Source organism: Eurytemora carolleeae, unplaced genomic scaffold (assembly GCF_000591075.1).
Source record: "Eurytemora carolleeae unplaced genomic scaffold, Eaff_2.0 scaffold1, whole genome shotgun sequence".
Taxonomy (NCBI): Eukaryota; Metazoa; Arthropoda; class Copepoda; order Calanoida; family Temoridae; genus Eurytemora; species Eurytemora carolleeae.
The window spans coordinates 731,743-756,014 of NW_019396081.1; the positions used below are offsets into that span (position 1 = coordinate 731,743).

Sequence of the window (24,272 nt, forward strand, 5' to 3'; positions counted from 1 at the left end):
ATTCAGTTTTCCAAATGATTAACTTAAACAATTTCTTAAATCTTCTGAGATCATTTCTGCCAAACCTTGTCGAAAGCATGGGCTGACAATTTTCACAAATTTAAAAAGTTGATTTCTTCATATCAAAAGTTTTTTGCTGTGGATATTAGCTTGAGGTTTTGTAGATTAAACTTCTCAATCAAAAGTTCCGAACTCAGTGTTGTAGGATTAGGTTTACATCTCCTCTAATTATACTATAATGAAATAAATAGTTTTGGAATTAGGGTTAAATTCACATTTACATGTTGGTTAACGGTTTCCATATTTCAAAAAGAAGAGAATTTTCAAAAAGTTTCAGATATTGAAGGTTTTTAGTATAGAACGGCCAATTTTTGTTATTTATTCTGCTTGCAAGGCTCAATAATAAAAAATTATCTACAACATAAAACAATTTTTGAATAAAATACATGTGTAAAAGCTTTTCATTTAAGAAATTATAATTTGTAAATGTGTGTTTTCCTCATTGATTAATCCTTTTTAATTGTTTTATTGTGAAAGAAATTACTCCTAGGTGAGATTAGTTGGAATTAGTATAACCAAGGTTACCTTGCTCCTGGGCGGGATTAGTTGGAATTAGTATATACAAGGTTACCCACAAAGGATGAGACTTAAAGAGACTGGTCGCTAATAATGGAATAAAGAGAGTGGTCGCAACTAATGGAACGGGGGGAGGTTAAAACCAAGTAAATAGTTGCAGGCAGGCCTCAGCACGGTTAGGTCAAGGAAGTTCAGAACTCTGCTGTAAGTAGCCAGGGAGTATTCAACCGGGGAACGCTGTTTAATATTAATATGGCGGCACAACACCTTAAAAACAAACAAAGAAAATATTGTACAGCTCACCAGAAACAAGGAAAATAGAAACAAAGAAGAATCCCGAGAGGTTTGGTAACCATGCAATGTGATGCTGGCCAAGTTAAATTGAAAATCTAATGGTATCAATATTTTATTCTTCTGATGTTAATTATTGTCGCTTACAGCGCAGAATCCAGTGAAATTTCCGATTCGGTAAACCTTAGTTAAAATATAATTTATTTCATTAATTTTAAACTGAACCTTTTGCATAAAACAAATTCCAAACTGAAGTCATGGCAGTGGTAAAACGATTTTTTTTTATGACAGTAATACGGCCTCTAGGTGTTTCCTGATAGAAATTAGATAAGATAAAGGATTCACTGGATTTTAAGCTGTAAGCGACGATTGTTTTTTTGTACAATTTTCTCATCACTCAAACTTCAGGCAAAAGAATTATGCCATTCGTTTTAAGTTTAATTTGGGGTTAGCCTAAACCCCTTTCTTTCTTTGATGATGGTCGATCCGAAATTAAAATAATGGAAGATTGATTTTAACTTTTGCTCTAATTTTTATCTATTAATGGTTTAACATTAGATTTGTGAAAAAAGTTTAAAGCTACATGCAACCTTGAGTGTAAGATTAAAAGCTGGATTAATTCTGCAGAGTCGTCTGTGAATTCTCACCCTTAGTGAAAACCACTGTATGTAATGTATGAAAACCTATAACTTGTATTGACAGGGTACACCCACAACAGAGCAGTCTAGCTCATCACTACATTTCATCCAGCTTCTGCATTAACATTATCTTGAAAATTTTATCAAAGTGACAAAAGAATAAAATGAACAGCTGTAAAAAAAAGACAAAATATTTTTAAAATTAAGTTACATAATATTACGACCTTTTGAACAACATTACCAACCTATGGGAAAAAATTCGCGCAAAAGACGATAAAAGTGTGTACACCTACTTTTTCAGGAAATTAAAAATTTTACTGAACCACAGGTTTTCTCGACAAATTTTGTCTACAAAACATCCAGAGCGCAGCAAGGAATTTTTGGGAACCATTGTCAAGGTAAAAATCCCTGAACTAGTTTCCCGGTTTAATTTTCACAATATTTTCAGCAAGGATTATGACCAAACTAATTATGAAAGGATACTGTTGTGAATCGGAGACACCACCCAATCAGGAAAGTAACTTAAAATTACGTATGTCATGCAGTACCTTTAAGTTATATATACTCTTCGTTATCTTTTTAATAATAAATAATAAATTCAGCACACAAGGTCTTCTTATTAAATATATTGAAGAATATCAAATATATTTTCTTTTTTGTTTGTTTTGTTTATTTGTCCAGATGGAGACTAAATCAATATTTTCATATACTCTTTAATTTTCTGTTTTCTTAAACATCACCGATTCGGAACTTTGTAATTTTTTCTTTTTTTGTTTTATGAGATTATTGACGTAATGTCAAATGACCCTCCAATTAAAAATTACCAATGTTATGTCCGAGTCAGAACGGTATCTACATCTGAAAGGGAGTACGCGGCTATGTAGGGTAGTCGTACTGAGTATGCAGTATTGTGAAAAACTTCTTTCTGATTCATTTGAGACATATTAAACCTTTGGGGGTGGATACGTTTTCAGAATTAGTTTTTTTTAATTATTGAACAACGACAACAAAAAATAAAGTAAAAAAATTATACAGTAATCTAATTAAATGGTTAGGAACATATTTCTCAAAAGAAATTTGTCAATAAATCAATGCTAAAATCGATTATTTCGTTTTCATCATTACATTCAATTTCTTATTTTCTTAGAATTTATGCGCAGATTTCTACAAATTCTTCAAATGTCGTCTTTTCAATAATAATTCTAGAAAATCTGCAGAACATCTTTGTGAATAATGAGAAACCAGAATAATGAGAAAATAGAAACAAATAACTGAACAAGATTACTTATTTTCGATGATAAGATTAATTTTTATTTTCTCAACATGTTCCTATACATGACGACTGTAGTTATTTGTAGAACTTTTTTACATTTTTTGTCGTCGTTATTTAATAATAAAAAAAACTAATTCTAAAAACGTATCCACCCCCAAATTAGGAGTTTTGAACGTCGAATTTGTGCTCAAACTCAGGATTTACAGATCCTTAAAAAGTTTAACATGTCTCAAAAGAATCCGAAAGAAGTTTTCCACAGCACTGCATACTCAGTTCAACTACCTTACATAGCTGGTCACTCTCTTTAAAACATTTTGCTAAGGAAATAAAACAGAAACATGTTTTTCTAACTTAACAATCATGATTTTTGATAAAGGTTCCTTCATAAAAGTTAATATAAAGATTGATTCAGAAAAACAAGGCAGAATATTTTTGAGAAGAAAGATACAACGTAATATTCCAATTCATGTTACTAAAATAACGTGTTTTAGGTGTATAGTTGTGAATCGGACAGTGAGAAACAGAAAACTGTGGAATAGGAAGACGACATTGAAGATACTTATATGCATTTGATGGTGTTACAAAGCAAATAGTTCTACTACTCAGTTATTAAATGATTTATTAAATGATATGGGTCTGTTTACACTATACCGTTGCTGTCTCTTATGTCTCTTATGTACATTTGACTGTTGAAAGTCATTACTTGGGTTTAAAGGTAGTCTTCCTATTCCAGAGTTTTCTGGTGTTCAATGTAGGGTCCCCTGAAATTACGTAGGCATTGCCTTTAAAAGAAAAATGATAAGAAATAATAATTTTTAAGAAACTAGTTCAAGCAGCTGGCCCCCAGATTTGTGCTTCAGGAAAGATGCATAAAGTTTGTGAGATTCTAAGGACAAACTAAGAAAGATTTTGCAATAAAGTAAAAATTGCATTTATTTAGTTCATAGTTTGGATACAAAAACTAAATGAGTGATAAAGATTAAGGATATTTATTAAAGCTGATATATACGAACAAGATTTTTTAGCACCATAACATTGTTATATTAGATTATAGTATACACTTTATTTACAGGTTTAACAGTGTGCATTGAAATGCAATGAGTAAACGAAATATTAGAAATATTGGAAACGGATTAAGAAAAATAAATAAATAGTTGGAAAAATATATTTTATTTAATAATTTTAAATTTCGCTATACAGGGATACTGATTTTTGTTTTTTGTTTGTTTTGATCAATATTAAATTGATCTGTGTTGTACTGATTAATTTTAATCAGACAGGTTTTCAGCACTCATTCCGTTGAATTATTTGCTGATTATTCACTATCCAAAAGGATTTCATTGATTAATTGGGTGCTGATCAGATGATCATTTTCTTATAAATCGTTGATCAGTATTTATCCAGATGTTTATGGATTCTGATATTTGCTCGATTCTAGATATAATCAGGTTTTAAAATCCCTTGTTTTTGAAATTTATATTATTGTTTAATATATATTTTGCCATCTTTTCATTTATTAATCATAAACCGAATTGAAATTATTATTAGTTTGCATGAATAAAAAAACATTAGTATTTTTTTAAAAGCTGCCAATTCATAGTATTTCTGAAGTTGCTCTAGTTTTTGTCAATTTTTAAAGTAATAGTCTAGATTCTAGATTTCGTGCACAGTTAAATATTTGGATACACATTTAATATGTAATTTATCACATTATTTTTACATATACAATACAATAGTTTCGCTTTGCTGGAGTACATATTTATATAGGCGGGGGACCATTAGACCACCTGAAATAAAAATATATTAAAATTAGTGTTTATTTATTTGAACATTTTTCGATAGAAAAAAAAACATTGAATTGATATCAAAATACAAAGATCAGCAATAACCTGAGTGTAATTATTTTGAAATAATTTTTTTTACAATTCATGTAAATACCTTCTTTAAGCATACAAACCTTTGTTAAACGGACATTAGTTGTAATATAAAGAGGGGAATAACGTTAAACATAAATCAAAAATGTAAAAGTCGGGGTTTTATCTTGAAAATTGTTTTATTCTGACCTGACAAAGCTTTTTTAATCTGATATCTCATTCTATAAAACTACTCCTACAGTGGCACAGTCCCTTTAATAAGAAAATATTACCTGAGCATTGGTTCGAGGGATCTCTGAAGATTATTCTGTAGAGTACAGATTAGTTCATCATGTTCTGAACATCAAACATTTAAACTTGATTTCTTTAAATTCAATTTATATATTTTATAAATAATATGTTTGTGTGGAATAACTATAAATTTCTGTCTGGCTTGAGCAATAAAACCCAATACTAACTGCAAGATTGCCTCAAGCCACCAGATTGCTTAAAGCTTCGCTTCATGCATACTATATTAAGGATTTACATAGTTTACAACAAGGATACATATATATATATATATATATATATATATATATATATACATATAATATTATACAACAAATACAATATATACAATAATATTATACAACAAATACAATATATTTATATTACGAGGTATGTTCAATAATACTTTTAGACGTCTCAGCCATGTAATTTTTTTCAAAGCTTACTGTATCCATCCCGGTTGTATTCTCCCAACGGACTTTATTCATCAAACTTTTTTTTTCTATGTAATCCACCCTTTCCCGGAGTTTGTTTAGATCCATTGTCACAGCACGGGAAATGGAATGTTTTTAATATGAACCTTGGGATGGAGGACCCATGGGATGCTCGATAATAAAAAAATTGGACCTTAAACTTTCCAAATACAAAGCAGACACCTTTGACATGATACAAAATGCATAAAAAGAGAATAATATGGCCAAGGCAACAGACAGCAGTGTGTTAAAAGGGAAAAGGCGTTGTGGAGAGTGTTGGCAGAACGAGGTAATGTCTGAGCAGGAAAAATCCACAAAACATATTTCAAAATTGAAAGTTTCTCAGGACCAAATTCGCAATGCTTCTTAGTTGATGACTTTTTATTGAACTCCCTCGTATTATACAACAAATACAATATGTAAAATAATATATATTATACAACAAATACAATATTTACAATAATATTATACTACAAATACAATATATACAATAAATAATATTATGCAACAAATACAACAAATAAACCAATTACAACATTCCTAATATAAAATGAATATGAATGTGTGGAAAGGATAAGAATAACGAGTATTTATGGTGTGAGCACTCTAAGTGGAGTAAAACAAATATCCAAAACTAGTCAGCTAAAGTAAAAAGTAAGAACTTTAAATATTTGTTGTTTCAGAAACCCTTAAATTATTCATCTAGAAGAAGTAAAGCGACACACTTAAATAGAAGAATTGTGAAAACATTTAAAAATACAAAAAGGAGACTAAAATGTACAAAGAAGAGAATGAAACATTTACATTGAAGATTAAAGTATTTATGAGATGTTGAGATGCACATTTATGGAGGATATGTGTATACGTAATATGTATATTGTATAAGTATTGGAAGAATAAAGTATTTATAAGATGTTGAGATGTACATTTACGGAAACGTGTATACGTAATATGTATATTGTATAAGTATTGGGAGATTAAAGTATTTATGAGATGTTGAAATGTAGATTTACGGATACGTGTATACGTAATATGTATATTGTATAAGTATTGGAAGATTAAATCAACTATGAATCATATACAGAGAGAAGATAAAAAGAAACATTTAACTGCAGGCGATTAGATAATGTACAAGAAAGATAAAATACACAGCTCAGATCATATTTGATAATTAAAATGGAGAAGAACGGAGTTTTCGAAAAATCTTTGAAATAAGTTTTTTTATTGTGAAGAAATATTAGATTTATATTTTTGAATGATTGATTGCCTAGAGGAACTATACTGGATACTCCTAACAGAAGCAACATCAGTGCTTGGATAGGTAGAGCTGCTCTTACAACCCGACCTAGAGCAGCAATAGATTATTAATAAAAGCAGTATTAGTGCTTGTATAGGTAGAGCTGCTCTTACAACCCGACCTAGAGCAGCAATAGATTATTAATAAAAGCAGTATTAGTGTTTGGATAGGTAGAGCTGATCTTACAACCCGACCTAGAGCAGCAATAGATTATTCATAAAAGCAGTATTAGTGCTTGGATAGGTAGAGCTAATCTTTAAAAAGAAATATTATATAATTCCGAGGCTCTTTTCCTAAAGGGACTGTAAGCATAATAAAGAGTGACTCTTTGTTAAAAAGTGCCTGAAATGAGTCACAAGGGCACTCTTTAAACCTTTCAGAAATGAAAAATATCTAATAGAAAACCGAGAATCGCTTACTCTTAAAAATAGTTTATCGTTTCTTAGAAAAATACTTGCTAGAAATTATGTTACCAGCCTTTTAATAATGTTACCTAGGAATCTGTAAGACCGAGAGAGTACTCCTGTATCTATATCTTCCTCGCTAAAACAAAGTTAAAATTATTTTTTTTCCAATTAAATCATTAAGCTTATAAAAAAAATTTAAATAAAAAAATTATTGAGTTCATGGAATGTCCGGGTGAAATTAAAAAGAAAATCTTTACTTTCTTAGGTTTTTATGGGTTTTTTCAACGTCACCCAAAACAAAAATGTCAATGATGACAATTGAAGAAAATAGCTTTTTTCTAATACTAAAATCTATTTGTTTCTGTAGACTCATATGTTTGTATTATTTTACATATTGACATGCTTTTAAAGAAAAAAACTTGTGCGTAGAATAACCTTGAGCTGTTGTGTACACTGTACAAGGAACCGGTTCTGTCGGTGTCTCGGCCCAACAACTAAAATGGTGCAGGGTTAACGTAGCTAGTGCGCGGCATGCTTTTTAAGAAAATGTACACAAACTTAAATTTAAAAGATTTTAGCTTTGAAATGCATGGTTTTAATGATACATTAGGTGACAATACTTTCATAGTTATACAGTTTAACCAATTAAAGATTCAAATACAAAAATAAATAAAGAGTGTCTCATAAAAACCTTTACAGTATGGATATTTGTTACTGAGGGAACAATTTTGGTTCAATTCTTACAGTCAAGATGTTATTGGAAAGCTATTTCAGTTATTACAAGGTGTACTTTTAATTTTTCGGTCACATACCTTTTTTTTGGTACAACAAAAAGATTTCAGATTTTTTTAACGTAAGATCCCAACCTAAGGTTACTTTGCCAAAATTTTGTATCGGCGATTATTATTTTTTAAGCTAGATCTGGGAACCTCGAGTCGGATATATGGCCTTGCCCGGTTGACAAAAATAATTAAAAACATCTTTTTTTAAAAAACCAATCAGTTTGGTTTGTAAAATTAATTGTAAAATTAAACCAAAATTGTTCCCTCAGTACCCAATACCCTATTGCTATATTTTTTTTGGGACACTTTGGATCATAATAACAAACTTTTTAATTAGGCCATGGCGTACAGAGTGGAGGAATATGACCTTTTTAAACTTTAGCCTACCATCATGGTTTTGTGTTAAAAAGTACTTCTAGTAGGTACAATACCCAGAAATAGAAATATTAATTATGCTGTATAGTCTGAAAGGGAAGANATTTCCAAAGATATTAATTGCGTTTTCACCCACTGAACCTCGTTTTATTCTACTACAATGTGTGCCTAGTAGATACAATGTCAACAAATTGGGGGGGTCGTCTTTATAAGATTTCAATCTAAAATGTCGTTCTAGTCTTCAAAAGGTTTTTGGTCCTTTTTCCAAAGATTTTCTAAAAAATTTAAAATTTTTTTCGTCTTTTGGTTTTGAAAACCCTCAATTCTATCATTGAAAATGTGCTATTTATTCTATTCTGTCGTATAAAACGTAGAAGTAATAATTTGATTTTTTTTTAATCTTTGAAAAGGATACCAAGTACATTTTAGAATATTATGTCCGCTTATGACGGTTAACACGGTATTTTAGAGAAAAATATTTAATCGATGTTTATATAATAGACTATTAAGTCTAAACACACCTTTTTCCGAGACATCCTAAACATGAATGGGATAAGAAGGACAAGTGTTAAACTCCAAACATGGTTAACATAAGTTTGAACTGGTACAAAAATTTGATACAAATGAAAATAAATTTCATATAAGAATTAAATTGGCTTATGTTAAAATATTATTTGATCCGTTTAAGGAAAGTTTTTGAGAGAAAAAATCTTTTGTTCAATCACAAATTATTAAATTATAACTAAAAATGTCGGTGCAAAATATTTAACGAAACATAAAAGAAGGAAAATATGACAATTTTAACCTGGTTTGAGAGAAGCGGAAGCACTAGAGCACTGTCATACAGAGCTCCTTCTCCTACATCTTGTGGAGGGGGGAGTCCAAGCCCACGTGATAGGTTCATGCAGTAGATACCACAAACCTAGTGAGGAGTAAACATTTTCTACTTTTAAGGTGCAACGTATCTGGTACAAGGTATCTGGTATCAGGTATCTTGTACATGATATCTGGTTTAAGGTATCTGGTCTAAGGTTTCTGGTCTAAGGTTTCTGGTCTAAGGTATCTGGTATAAGGTATCTGGTCTAAGGTTTCTGGTCTAAGGTATCTGGTATAAGGTATCTGGTAAAAGGTATTTGGGACAAGGTATCTGATACAAAATATCTGGGACAAGGTATCTGGTATAAGCTAAAAGGATGTATCTGGTACAAGGTATCTGGGACAATGTATCTGGTATAAGAAAAAACGATGTATCTTGTACAAGGTATCTAGGACATGTATCTGGTACAAGGTATCTGGGACAATGCATGTGGTATAAGATAAAAGGATGTATCTGGTACAGGGTATCTGGGACAATGTAACTAGTATAAGGTAACAGGATGTATCTAGTACAAGGTATCTGGGACAATGTATCTGGTATAAGATAAAAGGATGTATCTGGTACAATGTATCTGGGACAATGTATCTGGTATAAGGTAAAAGGATGTATCTGGTACAATGTATATTTATGCAGCAATGAACCTGTATCAGTCCTCGGAGAGACCCAGAGAGAAGATTCAGCTTTCGTTTTACATCTCTACAGCTAACACTATCTGCCTGCAGCTCAAGCTGATCAGCTGCTTCCTGGATAGATAAACAGGTATTAAGATACAAATTATATAAATAGAATTATTAGATACAAGCTGATCAGCTGCTTCCTAGATAGATAAACAGGTATTAAGATACAAATTATGTAAATAGAATTAATAGATACAAGCTGATCAGCTGCTTCCTGGATAGATAAACAGGTATTAAGATACAAATTATGTAAATAGAATTAATAGATACAAGCTGATCAGCTGCTTCCAGAGTCTAAAACTAAAGAATGCCGCAAATTTAAGCTATAGCTTAAAAGTTCTAAGAATAATGAGTTGCTACTTAAATATTAACCTTTCTAAGTTTAACCCTGAAGGAAAATTTAAATTTCCCGAGAAAATATGAACCAATCAGATTACGGGAATTACGGAGATTACAGATCGACAGAGATTATACATCAGCCATGTCGTAATTTCTATTTCTTCATAAAACTGCAGCGTAAAAAGGAACAAATATATTTGGTTTTAGATACACGATGTATTTATTTATTTCAGATTACGGGAAAGATTTAAAAATTTGAATCGTCAGATTAAACCATTATCATGCATAGAAATATTGCAAAAATGAATGCGGATATTTTCGGGTTTAAAATTTAACTCGCAGAAATCGACAAGTTAAATATTTCAGCTGTGGCTTAAAATTCAGGTTTAAATTAAGTCAGACGTGGCATTTAAGCTGAAACTTAACATTTAAATAGTAACTTTTCGTTCTTCAGTTTTAGACTCTGAATAGATAAACAGGTATTAAGATACAAATTATATAAATAGAATTAATAATACACAGTAATGTCGCATAAATTGGACTGTTTTCTTTTGTCTAGTTCAATGAAATAGATTTAGATATTGAACAAATGGTGAATTAAAAAGATTTTGAAAGTTTGCTTTACTAGATATATGAATCTATAAAATGAAAGAATAGTAAAGTGGGAAAATGATCATTTGAAAAAAGGGCCAAAACATAAATACTTATATTTAGCTAAAGAAATAGAAATAAAAGTTAGATACAGAGAAACATTACGTTACAGTTAAATATGGATAAAGATTCTCAAATGAATTAGATATAAAGTACTATAATATAAAATAATATAATCAAATTCTTGAACATGAGATTCCTTCGGTTGAAAATATTTTGGCAAACACGTTTGATTCATCCTTGCACACACAGATATCATATATCTTAATCATTAACTCACGAACCCACAAACTGGTCCAACATTCACTCAATTATTCTCTTACTCACTCAAACTGTTACTTACTGGTCCAAACACTCACTTACTGCTTCTCTCACTCACACACCAATTAAGTAAACCAACTCATTAACTCACTTTCTCACTTACTTAAAGGGACTGTAAAGGAAAAATGAAAGGGGGTATAGGCTGAAACCTGCGAATCTCAGGAATTGATCGAGACCTCATAAGAGTTCAATCTGATGTTCCTGTCTCGAGAAATTGATCCTATTATTATTTGAATTTTATAATTTTTCATTTTTAATAGATATAATTGATAATATAATAAATACGTACGTATCATGTGACCAGAACTCCCACCAATGACAGTGCAGTATCATTATCACATGACTCCGTCTGTAACACGTGACCAGTATACGTGCTATTGATGGGAGTCCTGATCACGTGATACGGACGAATAAATAATATTATTAATTATATCTTTTATAAATGAAAAATTATTAAATTCAATTGCTAATAAAAGCAAACCTAATTTTCTTAGGCTGCTCTGGGGTATCGTCGTTTTCGGATTGGTTGTGTATTTGCTGAAAATGATCTGTTTAAACCTACAATTTTTATGCAAAATTTTATGTATTTAGATTTTCGTATAAACTTGACACAGTTTTATATCAATTTTTCAAAACAGGATTATTAGATAGAATTCTCATGGGTCTTGATCAACTCCTAAAATGCCTAGGTTTCAGCCTATACCCCCTTTCATTTTTACAGCCCCTTTAACAGTGAAAAAAAAACACCCTTACTCACTAACTCTCTCATACACTCACCCCTTCTTTCACTTACTACTTACTCACTAAGTCCGTTTATTTATTGTGTTGTTACCTGTAAAGAAATAACTCTAGGTTCGCATCTATGTAGGTCTGCCTTCAACTCTGTAAACTTGTTAAACTTCTCCAGTAGAGCCTGAATCAATAATAATAATTACTAGCTGAAGTGCCCGGCGTTGCCCGTGGAATAAAAAAATCAAATTCAATTCGGTCAAGCCAGCTTATAGCTAACATACATACATCCTTAGATACAAATATATATATATAATAATAATAATTATAATAATAATGATAATGATAATGATAGTAGACTAATAAAAATAATAATAATAATAATAATAATATACAAAAATGAATGAACATTGAACATGGGTGGAAAGGGGGTAATGAATGAATGTAATGGAGTGAAATGAAAATGAATCCTGGTATTCAGGAAACCCGCAAATATATATAACTATCCTACATGTAACGTATCTACAGGGTGTCCCAATAAACATGGGAATAAACAGACGCCATATGAATCACATTTAATTTCTTTTAGTTAGTGAATTGTCTTAAAATTAATCAAAAAGAAGTTTCCAAAATCTTATACAGTGAATTATTGTGATAAATGTATTTCAAACTGCCCGTGCAAATGAAAAACACTTTTTTATTTCGCAATTTAATTCACACTGTTTATTTGGACACCCTGTACAGTGTACATTGTAAATTATGCAATACCACAATTTGCATTGTGTATTGTGTATTGTTAGTTATGAATTTAATCCATGAAACTTGCAGTTTTTCTTGTTGTTGTCAGTACAAAATGGAAAGCAATCTTTTTGACGTATCCACTTTTTTATTAATATTCTAGATGGTAAGGTTTACCTCTCTAGGCAGGGAAAGATTTACTGGTTCACTTTCTCGAACTGTTTCTTTAGTAGTCTCAATCCAGTCCAGCAGCTGATGGATTGTGTTGTGGAACTCATTGTTCTAAACAGGGGTTTTTATAGAAAAAAATAGAAAAATATTTTTGTTTACAATGATATATAATTTCAATAGTTGATTAGAAAATATGAAAAAGGAGTTGAGTCTTTGACACAAACTCTGATTTTCTAATTCCTATATCTCTGCAACACAGTGTCGTAGACCTTAGATATTTCAAACTATGAATTCTGTTGCATCAAATTATCTTAGTTTGAAATATCAAAAGTCTACAACATCAGGTTCCATAGATATAAGGATTAGAAAATTTGAGTTTGTGGCAAAGACTCAATTCCTTTGAGGAGGGGCAGGGAAATGAATACAATTTGATCACCAAAGTAGCAAAGTTAACCAAAGTTGTTGACACGTTTTTTAAGTATGTAGTATCCAGTGTACGGACTAACCTCTAGTAAAGCAGTCTGTAGATTGGTTTGCCAGGTAGTAGCTTGCTGACATACCCTGTCCCAGCTAGTATTTACCGTCACTAGCCGGTCGGTCAGAGCATTAGCTCTACTCTCATCAGTACAGTGCTCAGATAAATGGGATCCTTTAAACAAAAGATTTATTAAATATACCCTAAAACATGTCAGTTTTATCAGAGCCTTGATATTTGATTTTACTTGAAACTAGTGAATATAGTATGAGTAACAGTATCACAAAACCTTAGATTAAAAACAGGAAATAGGAAACTAGGAAGTGTTAAATACTATCCTATCCTATCCTACAGTCATCCTAGAACCAAATTATTGATAAAGTCTTTAAAATATTATTTCCACTATCGTAGCATCTTAATATATTTCCTCTTTATCCATCCTAGTTTCCTGGTTGGGTTTAGATCATGCATCAGTTGAGGGAAATTTCAAATTCCTTTAAAGAATATATATTCAGGATTTTAGGATGGATCTAAATAATCCTTTAAGAGAAAACTTATTGAACTATAAATATAATCAACAATCAAACAATGTATACACCAGCTGATACAGGGAAAAGTCAGATAAAGGGGGGTAACGGTTAAACAGGGCTAAAGAAAAAGGTAGGATAATGAGGAGAAAAGAAGGAAAAGGGATAGAAAAGACGATAAAATTAGATAGAGGAATAAAAAGAGGATAATAAGGAAGAAAAAAAGGGTTAAAACTATCATAGAAGAAAATAAGGAAAGACAATAAAATAAAAAATAATAAGGAATGGAAATAGGAAAATAAAAGGAATGGAAAAGGTATAAAAGAGAATAATATTGAAAGGAGAATAATAAGGATGAAAAAGGTATAAAAGTAGGATAATATGGAAGGAAAGGGATAAAAGGAGGATAATATTTAAAGGAAAGGGGTGAAAGGAGAATAATAAGGATGGAAAAGGTATAAAAGTAGGATAATATGGAAGGAGGAGAATAATAAGGATGAAAAAGGTATAAAAGTAGGATAATATGGAAGGGAAAGGGATAAAAGGAGGATAATATTTAAAGGAAAGGGGTGAAAGGAGAATAATAAGGATGGAAAAGGTATAAAAGTAGGATAATATGGAAGGAAAAGGGATAAAAGGAGGATAATATTTAAAGGAAAGAGGTGAAAGAAGTATAATAAGGATGGAAAAGGTATAAAAGTAGGATGATATGGAAGGAAAAGTGATACAAGTAGGATTATATTCAAAGAAAATGGGGTGAAAAAAGGATAATAAGGATGGAAAAGGTATGAAAGTAGGATGATTTAGTGGGAAAGGTAAGATAAGGAAAGCATCCAAGAAGAAAAAGTTAAATCAATTATGTTCGGAAATGAAAAATAAACATAGTAATTGACCCCGGGTACAGAGGAAGATATTCACCTATAACGTTGCTACTAAGTGCTATGGATTTATGACTGTCTAGATCTAGAAGGAATTCTCTGTGCTCCAATATTGTTTCCTCCAGTGCCTCTATACTGGTAGGTGTACCCTAAAAATACATTTATATGTAAAAACAGGGGTGTCACAAATATCTTCAAAACATTTTTTATAGACTTTCAAAAACTGATCTAGCCATAGTTCTAACCTGGTTTATAAACTGATCTATCCATAGTTCTAACCTGGATTATAAACTGATCTATCCATAGCTCTAACCTGGTTTATAAACTGATCTATCCAAAGTTCTAACCTGGTTTATAAACTGATCTATCCATTACTCTAACCTGGTTTATAAAATGATCTATCCATAGCTCTAACCTGGTTTATAAACTGATCTATCCATAGTTATAACCTGGTTTATAAACTGATCTATCCATAGTTCTAACCTGGTTTATAAACTGATCTATCCATAGTTCTACCCTAGTTTATAAACTGATTTATCCATAGTTCTAACCTGGTTTATAAACTGATCTATCCATAGTTCTAACCTGGTTTATAAATTGATCTATCTATAGTTCTACCCTGGTTTATAAATTGATCTATCCAGAATTCTAACCTGGTTTATAAACTGATCTATCCTGGTTTATAAACTGATCTATCCATAGTTCTAACCTGGTTTATAAACTGGTCTATCCATAGTTCTAACCTGGTTTATAAACTGATCTATCCATAGTTCTAACCTGGTTTATAAACTGATCTATCTATTGCTGTAACCTGGTTTATAAGCTGATCTATCCATGGTTCTAACCTGGTTTATAAACTGATCTATCCATTGCTGTAACCTGGTTTATAAACTGATCTATCCATGGTTCTAACCTGGTTTATAAACTGATCTTTCAATAGTTCTAACCTGGGTTATAAGCTGATCTATCCATAGTTCTAACCTGGTTTACAAACTGATTTATCCATTGCTTTAACCTGGTTTATAAACTGATCTATCCATAGTTCTAACCTGGTTTATAAACTGATCTATTCATAGTTCTAACCTGGTTTATAAACTGATCTATTCATAGTTCTAACCTGGTTTATAAACTAATCTATCCATTGCTCTAACCTGGTTTATAAACCGATCTATCCATTACTCTAACCTGGTTTATAAACTGATCTATCCATAGTTCTAACCTGGTTTATAAACTGATCAATTCATAGTTCTAACCTGGTTTATAAACTGATCTATCCATAGTTCTAACCTGGTTTATAAACTGATCTATTCATAGTTCTAACCTGGTTTATAAACTGATCTATCCATAGTTCTAACCTGGTTTATAAACTGATCTATCCATAGTTCTAACCTGGTTTATAAACTGATCTATCCAAAGTTCTAACCTGGTTTATAAACTGATCTATCCATAGTTCTAACCTTGTTTATAAACTGATCTATTCATAGTTCTAACCTGGTTTATAAACTGATCTATTCATAGTTCTAATCTGGTTTATAACCTGATCTATCCATTGCTCTAACCTGGTTTATAAATTGATCTATCCATTGCTCTAACCTGGTTTATAAACTGATCTATCCATAGTTCTAACCTGGTTTATAAACTGATCTTTCCATAGTTCTAACCTGGATTATAAACTGATCTATCCAAAGTTCTAACCTGGTTTATAAACTGATCTATCCATTGCTCTAACCTGGTTTATAAACTGATCTATCCATTGCTCTAACCTGGTTTATAAACTGGTTTAGTTTTCTTTCCGCCTGATCCAACCATAGTTCTAATCTCCAAAGTTCCCCCTCCAGCTGTCTCCAGTCCCTCCTTCTGCACAGCAGACAGCTGCTAGCACTAGTAGATACATCAGAACTATCTTCTTTTGTTTCTCTCAAAGCTCCAGGGTCTGGTTCGGTTTCGACTATCGTTTTTGCAGTGGGCAGACTAAAATAAGCATAAATTATGACAACATTGTTTTAGGACAATGCCAGAGAATCTCAGAAAACTTCACAAAAAAGGCCTCTTGTTCAAAATTTTGTGCATAGTTTTTTCATATGGCAGTGGTTTTGTTTTACTGGGATTGAATACAACTCGTAAAATTAGATTGCACATCATAAGAAACATCTTCTGCAAGTGTTAACTCATAAAAACATAAATAAATTGAATCGTTTAGAATTCAATTCAGTGTAGTGTGCAGTTTTTAGTGTAGTGTAGTGTAGTGTAGTGTAGTGTAGTGTAGTGTAGTGTAGTGTAGTGTAGTGTAGTGTAGTGTAGTGTAGTGTAGTGTAGTGTAGTGTAGTGTAGTGTAGTGTTGATTAAATAATATTTCTAAGAGTGGATTTATCTAAAAGTTATTTGTAAGAAAGCTCTAGGTTGAAGGTTGAAGAATGTGAAAACATCTTTGATAAATGTATTAAACCCCTCCTTCCTATTCTTCTAAGCGAACCAAGAACAACAACATTTATAACAAACGTCTCTTACAGCTTATAAGGTTTAGAGAGATAAGAGATCATAACGATAGTTTTAAATCCCTTTCATATGGAATTTTGAAAAGTTCAACACAATATACATTTATAACTTTAATTCGGTTGTTTATTTTTTGGTTTTTTTATTGGTCTAACATATTTTGTAATGTACAAAGAAAAAATTGTTGTAAGTAAATTAACGTTTAAGGCCTAATATCAACAAAGAGGTGCGCAAAGCGTTATTGAAGTGTAGTACTGAGAAAGTTCGAAGTGTTGAAAGTATAAAAGGTGAAGTAATGTTCTCGTTTCTATCTAGAATATAAGTATTCAGAACCAGGAAGAAGGATCGGAAAGCAATAACAGTGAATATCTAAAAATGAAATATGAATGGATACAAGAGGGTTCTTTAACTTCAGTTTTTGGCACATTAAACGAAAAGAGAGGGAGGGGGGGGGGGGTAGAATAAATGATAAGATAAATAGATTAAGGATTAAAGAGATATATCAAATTATGAAGTTATGAGATAATAGATTACAAGACGGTAAAGGGGACATATAGCAAAAACATTTCTGAGGCGGGGAAAGGGGGGGGGGGTTATTCCTTACAACTACATTTTTTCTTATTGTCCAAATGATTTTAGTTTTGAATTATTTTGTGCTTGGTAGAGATGTTTGAATTGTGAGGTTTATATTATGTGATTGTATATTAAACAATTTACATTGTACAAATGTTACAGGAAAAGTGATTGAATGGTTTAGGTTGAATGAATTACCTGTCAGGTTTAGTCTGATGTATTCTTGAACTCAGAATCTGAATTCTATTTTCCAAATCTTTAATTTCCTTCTCGCTGTTTCTTCTCCCCGATGTACCCAGTGCTCCCAACTTAACCCTGAGTAATCCCATCAGTTCCAGACCTCGGTCCAGCTCAGTTTCCTAAACACAGTTTTTATAGTTTATTAAGCCAACAGTTTTATTTTTTAAATATTTTTTTAACAATCAATTAATTCATTTCTTGATGATCTATAGTTGATAGAGATATATACATAAATGTATTTTCTTCTGTATTACATATTATGTATCTCCGGATTTAAACTTAAATCATTCAATTAAAAAGTTTGCTCTGTGGACATAGCGTTTAGACGATTTCAATCAAAGGTTGTAGAGCCTGAGTTCACAATACAGAAACATTGTTAACAATTAAGACACTGCATCTTCTGTTTATCCATCTTTATGTTAATTAAAACAAAGTAAAGAAGGAGAAAGTTGCAAGAAACCCGCAGATGGATATAAATGATACTGTATATATGAAGAACAGAATCAAAGTTGAATATCTCCGACCGAGAATAGTCTAGAATAGGTCACACCAAGTTTAGATTAGATTTATAGAGTCAGGAGAGAAACCCAGTGATATATTGATATACAGTGAAACCCAGAAATCTGTGGAAAAGGAAGAGAACTTCTAGACTCAAGAAATAGTCCAATGAAAATGAAATGAAACACAGCAATTGTGCAGTGTGCACAACCCTATTTAACTTGATAAGTTGATTTTTAAGCATCTTGTAAATTTTTTTACATAAAAGCAACTTACAAATAAGATTTCTTGAAAGATGAATGTATGTATAGAAAGTACCAAAATAAAAAAGTTTGAAATGCATATAACGACAGAATTGAAATGAACAAGTAAAAGTTTTATTAAAAACTAAGACAAAATAAAAACATGTTTTTGTTAACAACTTGAAACTTACCAAATTAGAAGTCTGTGCTCCGCTGTTTATCATAGAGTCTACCCGGGCCAGGACAAGGTTCAATCTACTCCGGATAACTAGATATTCATCATGGTCATACTTTTCATCCTCAGGGTCTATACTCTCCTTACAAGGCTCAGGGTCTATCTCTAGATCTGGAACCAGGTCTGGAGTCCATCTTTCAACAACAGGACTACATTGACTAAAATAAATTGAAATAGAAAAATTTGAAAAATGTCCACATTGTTTTAACTAACCTGAGTCCTAACCCTGAATCAGGTAAAGGAGAGAGGAGGGAGAGTGTAGTTTGAACTCCTGTATCCTCCTCAAAATTAAGAGTGGAAACCTACAAAAATATCTTATTTGAGAAAAAATTTATATCCCACACTCAACAACAGAACTTTAAGAAGAAAAAAGGAATAGCGTTCTATTTTTCTACCTTTTCCAACATAATTAAAAAGACGGGTAAATAAAGATTTTAGAAAAATAAACAGCAGATAGGTAGATAGATAGGACCTAAACAAAATTATCAAAAGAAGAAGATCTAATTAAATCAGTTGAAAAGTCAAATTCTTAATTAAATTTCTTACTAAATGATATCAGATATATAGGGTGTCTCAAAAAACGGGGAATAAGGGTCTACAGAATCGTTTGTAATCGGATTTTCAAGATTGAGATAATTTTTTAAATCTACGCACACTTTCCAAGCAATGAGCCCAATTCTAGGCTTGTAGATCTAAAAATGACAATTTTAAAGGCTCCTAAAGTTTCCAACTGGAGTGAGTAAATTTGGTAAAAAAAGATAATCTCCGTTTGCACATAAGGGTTTATGCAGACTTGTTTGTAATCAGAATTTCTAGATTGAGACCATTTTTGATATCTACATACAATTTACGAGTGAATGAGCCCAACTTTAGTCCTGTAGATCTAAAACTATCAGTTGTACTGTAATAAACTGTAACCTAACATCGAATATAAAATTATGCAAACGGAGATTATCTTTTACTTTTTACTTTGCTCCAGTTAGAAACTATAGGAGGCTATAAAATTGTTATTTTTATATCTACACGCCTAAAATTTGACTTATTGAATCGGAAATTGTAGGTAAATTTAAAAATTTGTCTAAATCGTAAAAATCCGATCGAAAGTAAGTCTGTAGACCAATTGTGCAAACAGAGATTATCTTATTTTTACCAAATTACCCACGCCAGTTCGAAACTTTGGGAGCCTATAAAATTGCAATTTTTAAATATACAAGTTTGGGCTTATTGGATTGTAAATTGTAAATAGATTTTAAAAATGATCTCAATCTTGAAAATCCGATTACAAACGAGTCTGTAGATCCTTATTCCCCGTTTATTGTGACACTCTGTATATAATTTATATATATATTATCATTTAGTAGTAGTATATATATCAGACAGACGGATTTAACAAAGATAATTTGAAATTAAACAGACAGTCAAAACCGAGAAAATAAAAAGGTGAAAAAGTGAAAATATTTCTTTAACGAAAAAATGTATAGAAAGATATCTGTAAACTATACGAAAATATCTTTATAAATGATTAGATAGACGAACTCGGATAGTGAAGAAGGAAATTAAGTTCCAAACCTGAATTTGAGAATCAATCCGCTCTATCCCAGGATTCACTAAACCTTTAAATCTTTGCATTTTTTCATCAGATTTAGATGATTTTTCCCTCTCTGAAGTTTCTACGATTGATTCCTGGAAAGGTTGGATTGACAGGTTTTCTGAAGAGAGATGAGGTTCCGGTATTTCTAGATTTTCTTCCGGATTTTGAGATTCCGTAGGATCTACGGATAGATCCGTTGATCCTAGGCGAGCTGTTTCTGTTTCTATCCTCTTCATAGATTTGTAAACAGAGTCTTTCTTTTCCATCAAGTTTCTAGAATAAAACCCAAATTTTACCAACAGCGGAAATTACTTAACTTAGACTAGGCTATAAAGCACCTTTCTTATATCATTAAACCAGCCCTCCCCCCCGCTAAATATACTCATACAATATGTATATGTATATATGAAAATATATATAAACTATATAAACAAAGGCTAGAAAAATATTATGTACGTTTCTACTATTTTTTTGTAAATATATTAGATATATATATATATACATATTCTGTATGTCTCTACTATTTGTTTGCATTTATATAACATAAATATACAATTCTGTATGTTTCTACTATTTGTTTGTAAATATATTAGATATATATACATGTTCTGTATGTTTCTCCTAGTTGTTTATACATATATCATTAATCTTGAAGAAGACGAGTCTAGGTAATTGATAAATGGAAACATTTCAAGCCAAATAGATAAGAAACATAAATACATAATTCAACCCTCTCTGTTTCCTTTAATGGATAGAAACCGATAAAGGATGTTTTTAGGTTTATTTTATTTCCAAGTAAATAACTGCACTTTGAGAGTCCTTGAACAGTAGAGTTTCTAACAAACACTCGAAAAAAAGAAAGAAAAAAATTTCAGAAAGCTTATTCGCCAAATTCTTTTGTTTGCCAGAATATTGAAAAATATTTGATTTATAAAACCTCAAAACTTAATTATCTTAATTACATATTCATATCTTTAATTTAAAAAATCACAATTTAAGTAAGTAATAATTTCCCTCATTAATTTGTAATTATTTGGTATTTTCCTGAGTAACAAATCAAGACGATGTAGATCATCTCCATAAATATTTTCTCTAAAGCTGTTTCCGGTTTCCAATACTTCCTCTAATCTCATCAGAACGTTTTGGTCCTGATATAAACCTTCGTCCAAGCTGGATAACTCTTTTATTCTTTCTTCCAATCGATAAAGATTTTCCTGTATTAGTTTGAGCCGGTTTGTATTTTCTTCCAATTGATTGTTTAATATTGTCCAGGATTGTAGAGTAGCTTCCAGAGCACTCTTCATCTCACCCATCCCATCCAACAAACCGTCCGAGGCTGAAAACAAATATTTATGAATGGTTAAAAAAGAATTTCTAAAGAGAACGTTATAAATCCTAAAGAGGGTTATTATGTTTCATAATGTATCGGTTGTTTTTTCTATTTGATTTTTTAATGAGTAGATAAGAAAATCCATTTAAAACGCATCTTGCTGCTCGATTGGTCTGACTGTGGGAAACATGCAGTTACGGTTAGGTTTCGATTCCACAGGAAAAAAGGATTAAAATGAAATTATTACAGAGTTATTCATAATTTAACACCTTTTTTATTTTAATGAACTTTCTCTTTAGGATAAAAATCCCTTAGAAATATAAAAGATATAAAACCTAAAGATGAGTAGATAGATCGGAGAATGTTTAAGTTCTCCTCCTGGACCTGGAGCTCGTCATGTACACGCCCTAACCTGTCCAGGCCAGACACTAGATCCGAGCTCTCATCCTTCAAAATAATTATACAATACAGATTTATTTTGCTGAAAATTACCGAGACTGTTTAGATTTACAAATAATTCATGAGTAATGGAACTTAGTCTTTCCCACACACAACAATATTAAAATCCCTATATCTTTGCAAACCTTAGGTAGAAGAACTTGGATATTTCAAACTATGAATTTTGTAAGTTAATCATCCAAGTTAAAAAAAACAAAGGTCTACATTCATCCGGTTGCAAAGGTATATATGGATTAAAAAATATAATGTTTGTGGCAAAGACTGAATCCCTCTATTCGCTAATTTTTATCCTGAAACCATTCAGAATTTTGGAAGATTTTATTTATCTCTTATTAAGTAACAATTGAGATTAGTGTTATTGAGAGCAAACATTATATATCTCTAGGAGACCGGATCCAGGAAGCTAAAATATTGCAGATCCATCGGATCCGGATCCTAATCAAATTAAATCAAATCATTTAGTAGGCTACACTTTTAAAACAAACGTATTAAAATACAAAACAAACATTATATTCGTTATAAAATATGAACCTGAATACTGTTTACACAACTTTATATTTGTTATAAAATATGAACCTGAATACTGTTATAAAATATGAACCTGAATACTGTTATAAAATATGAACCTGAATACTATATAACATATGAACCTGAATACTGATATGAACCTGAATACTGTTATAAAATATGAACCTGAATACTGTTTAGACAACTTGTGATCCATGATTGTAGAAGAGATCTTTCTTGAATAAACCTGGATCTTTGATCCCAGTAGCTTCTCAGCTCCAGTTGTCTTCGATCCATTTCAGAGCAAACATTTCCCCATCTGAATATTAGATTAGTTTAAGGGATTGTTATCAAAATTCAATCATTCATCATTCATCATTCATCATTCATCATTCATCATTCATCATTCAATCAAGAATACTCTAACGATTAACAACAATACACTTTATACCTTTTTATGATTAACGATAAAGTATTATATTACATTATATGGAAAAAGACAACTGCTGTAGAAATCCCCGTTCAGCATTTAGAAAGTAACGAAATTTTTCCAATTTTCAGATGAAGAAATCTTAATCATACAAAAACACATCTTTCTGAATGAAAAGATTTACGTTGGCAATTCCTTTAATGAATATATATATATATATATTTATATGACAAAAGTTTTTTCTTTTACATTTTTTAAAAGTATTTTTTAAATAGAAAATAAAATAGGTTTAAGTTGGAGATTAGTCAACTAATTGTAAACATATAAACCTTCAATCGGATTTCATAAATTAGTGAAAGGTAGTTGAACTAGGTATGGTTAGTTAAACTAGTACACACTCGAAAAAAACAACTATCTGTAGCTAGTTTAACTTCTTCCAATAACTTATAAATTATCCTGTGGCTAAGTTGAATTTGTTCTGTACATTGTGTAAATATATACCTGAGTGTGATTAGTTTAATCTGATCTGAACTGTTGAACCAGGTTTTATGTTGAAGTTGATGATTTGTTGTGAGTAGTTCATGTTCATGTAGCAGGGAGGATACAGCACTAGATCCATTCTTTAATCTTCGGTCAGCAGACTAAAATACCAAGAAAATATTAAGAAAGCATTTAGAAAACAAGACTTTTCATGTTATCTAAAGTTTAAATTCTGGGCCCTTAGCTCTTAGAAATCCAATGTCGAAAATATTTTGAAAAAAAGTTACAAAAATTACATCCAGTTTTTATTATCTTGCATTCTTTAAGACCATCTTTAAAGTAAACTTTTATCCTCTAGCTTATGCCAGAAAGATCTCAACCTGTCTCAATCATAAACTGTACATTGTTTTTCTTCATGATGACTTTTTAAATCGTTACTTCTTTACAATAGCTGAAAAGGTCTACATCTTTGCCAAAAAAAAAATGTGAGAATTTAAAAATTAGAGCTGAGGCAAGTGTTCTCAGTTCCTTTAAAAAATCTACTGCACACGGTATTGA

General features: G+C 31.1%; 1 protein-coding gene across 3 annotated transcripts in view; it reads right to left on the reverse strand.

Moving 5' to 3' along the window:
- Window positions 1-3,753: 3,753 nt before the first annotated feature.
- LOC111717154 (uncharacterized) overlaps window positions 3,754-24,272 on the reverse strand; it is a 74,997-nt gene continuing 54,478 nt past the window's right edge. For all 3 annotated transcript variants that reach the window (XM_023492674.1, XM_023492681.1, XM_023492667.1), the window contains 20 exons: window positions 23,736-23,875; window positions 22,991-23,123; window positions 22,174-22,285; window positions 21,553-21,844; window positions 20,487-20,781; window positions 19,131-19,219; window positions 18,874-19,075; window positions 17,901-18,061; window positions 16,400-16,607; window positions 14,677-14,785; window positions 13,263-13,405; window positions 12,763-12,867; window positions 11,951-12,031; window positions 9,772-9,873; window positions 9,059-9,175; window positions 7,532-7,590; window positions 7,183-7,232; window positions 6,660-6,737; window positions 4,925-4,988; window positions 3,754-4,565 (listed from right to left, as the gene is read on the reverse strand). In XM_023492674.1, the coding sequence (XP_023348442.1) occupies window positions 4,538-4,565; window positions 4,925-4,988; window positions 6,660-6,737; window positions 7,183-7,232; window positions 7,532-7,590; window positions 9,059-9,175; window positions 9,772-9,873; window positions 11,951-12,031; window positions 12,763-12,867; window positions 13,263-13,405; window positions 14,677-14,785; window positions 16,400-16,607; window positions 17,901-18,061; window positions 18,874-19,075; window positions 19,131-19,219; window positions 20,487-20,781; window positions 21,553-21,844; window positions 22,174-22,285; window positions 22,991-23,123; window positions 23,736-23,875 (2,568 nt within the window). In that variant the 3' untranslated portion in view covers window positions 3,754-4,537. The remainder of the gene's footprint in view (window positions 4,566-4,924; window positions 4,989-6,659; window positions 6,738-7,182; window positions 7,233-7,531; window positions 7,591-9,058; window positions 9,176-9,771; window positions 9,874-11,950; window positions 12,032-12,762; window positions 12,868-13,262; window positions 13,406-14,676; window positions 14,786-16,399; window positions 16,608-17,900; window positions 18,062-18,873; window positions 19,076-19,130; window positions 19,220-20,486; window positions 20,782-21,552; window positions 21,845-22,173; window positions 22,286-22,990; window positions 23,124-23,735; window positions 23,876-24,272) is intronic.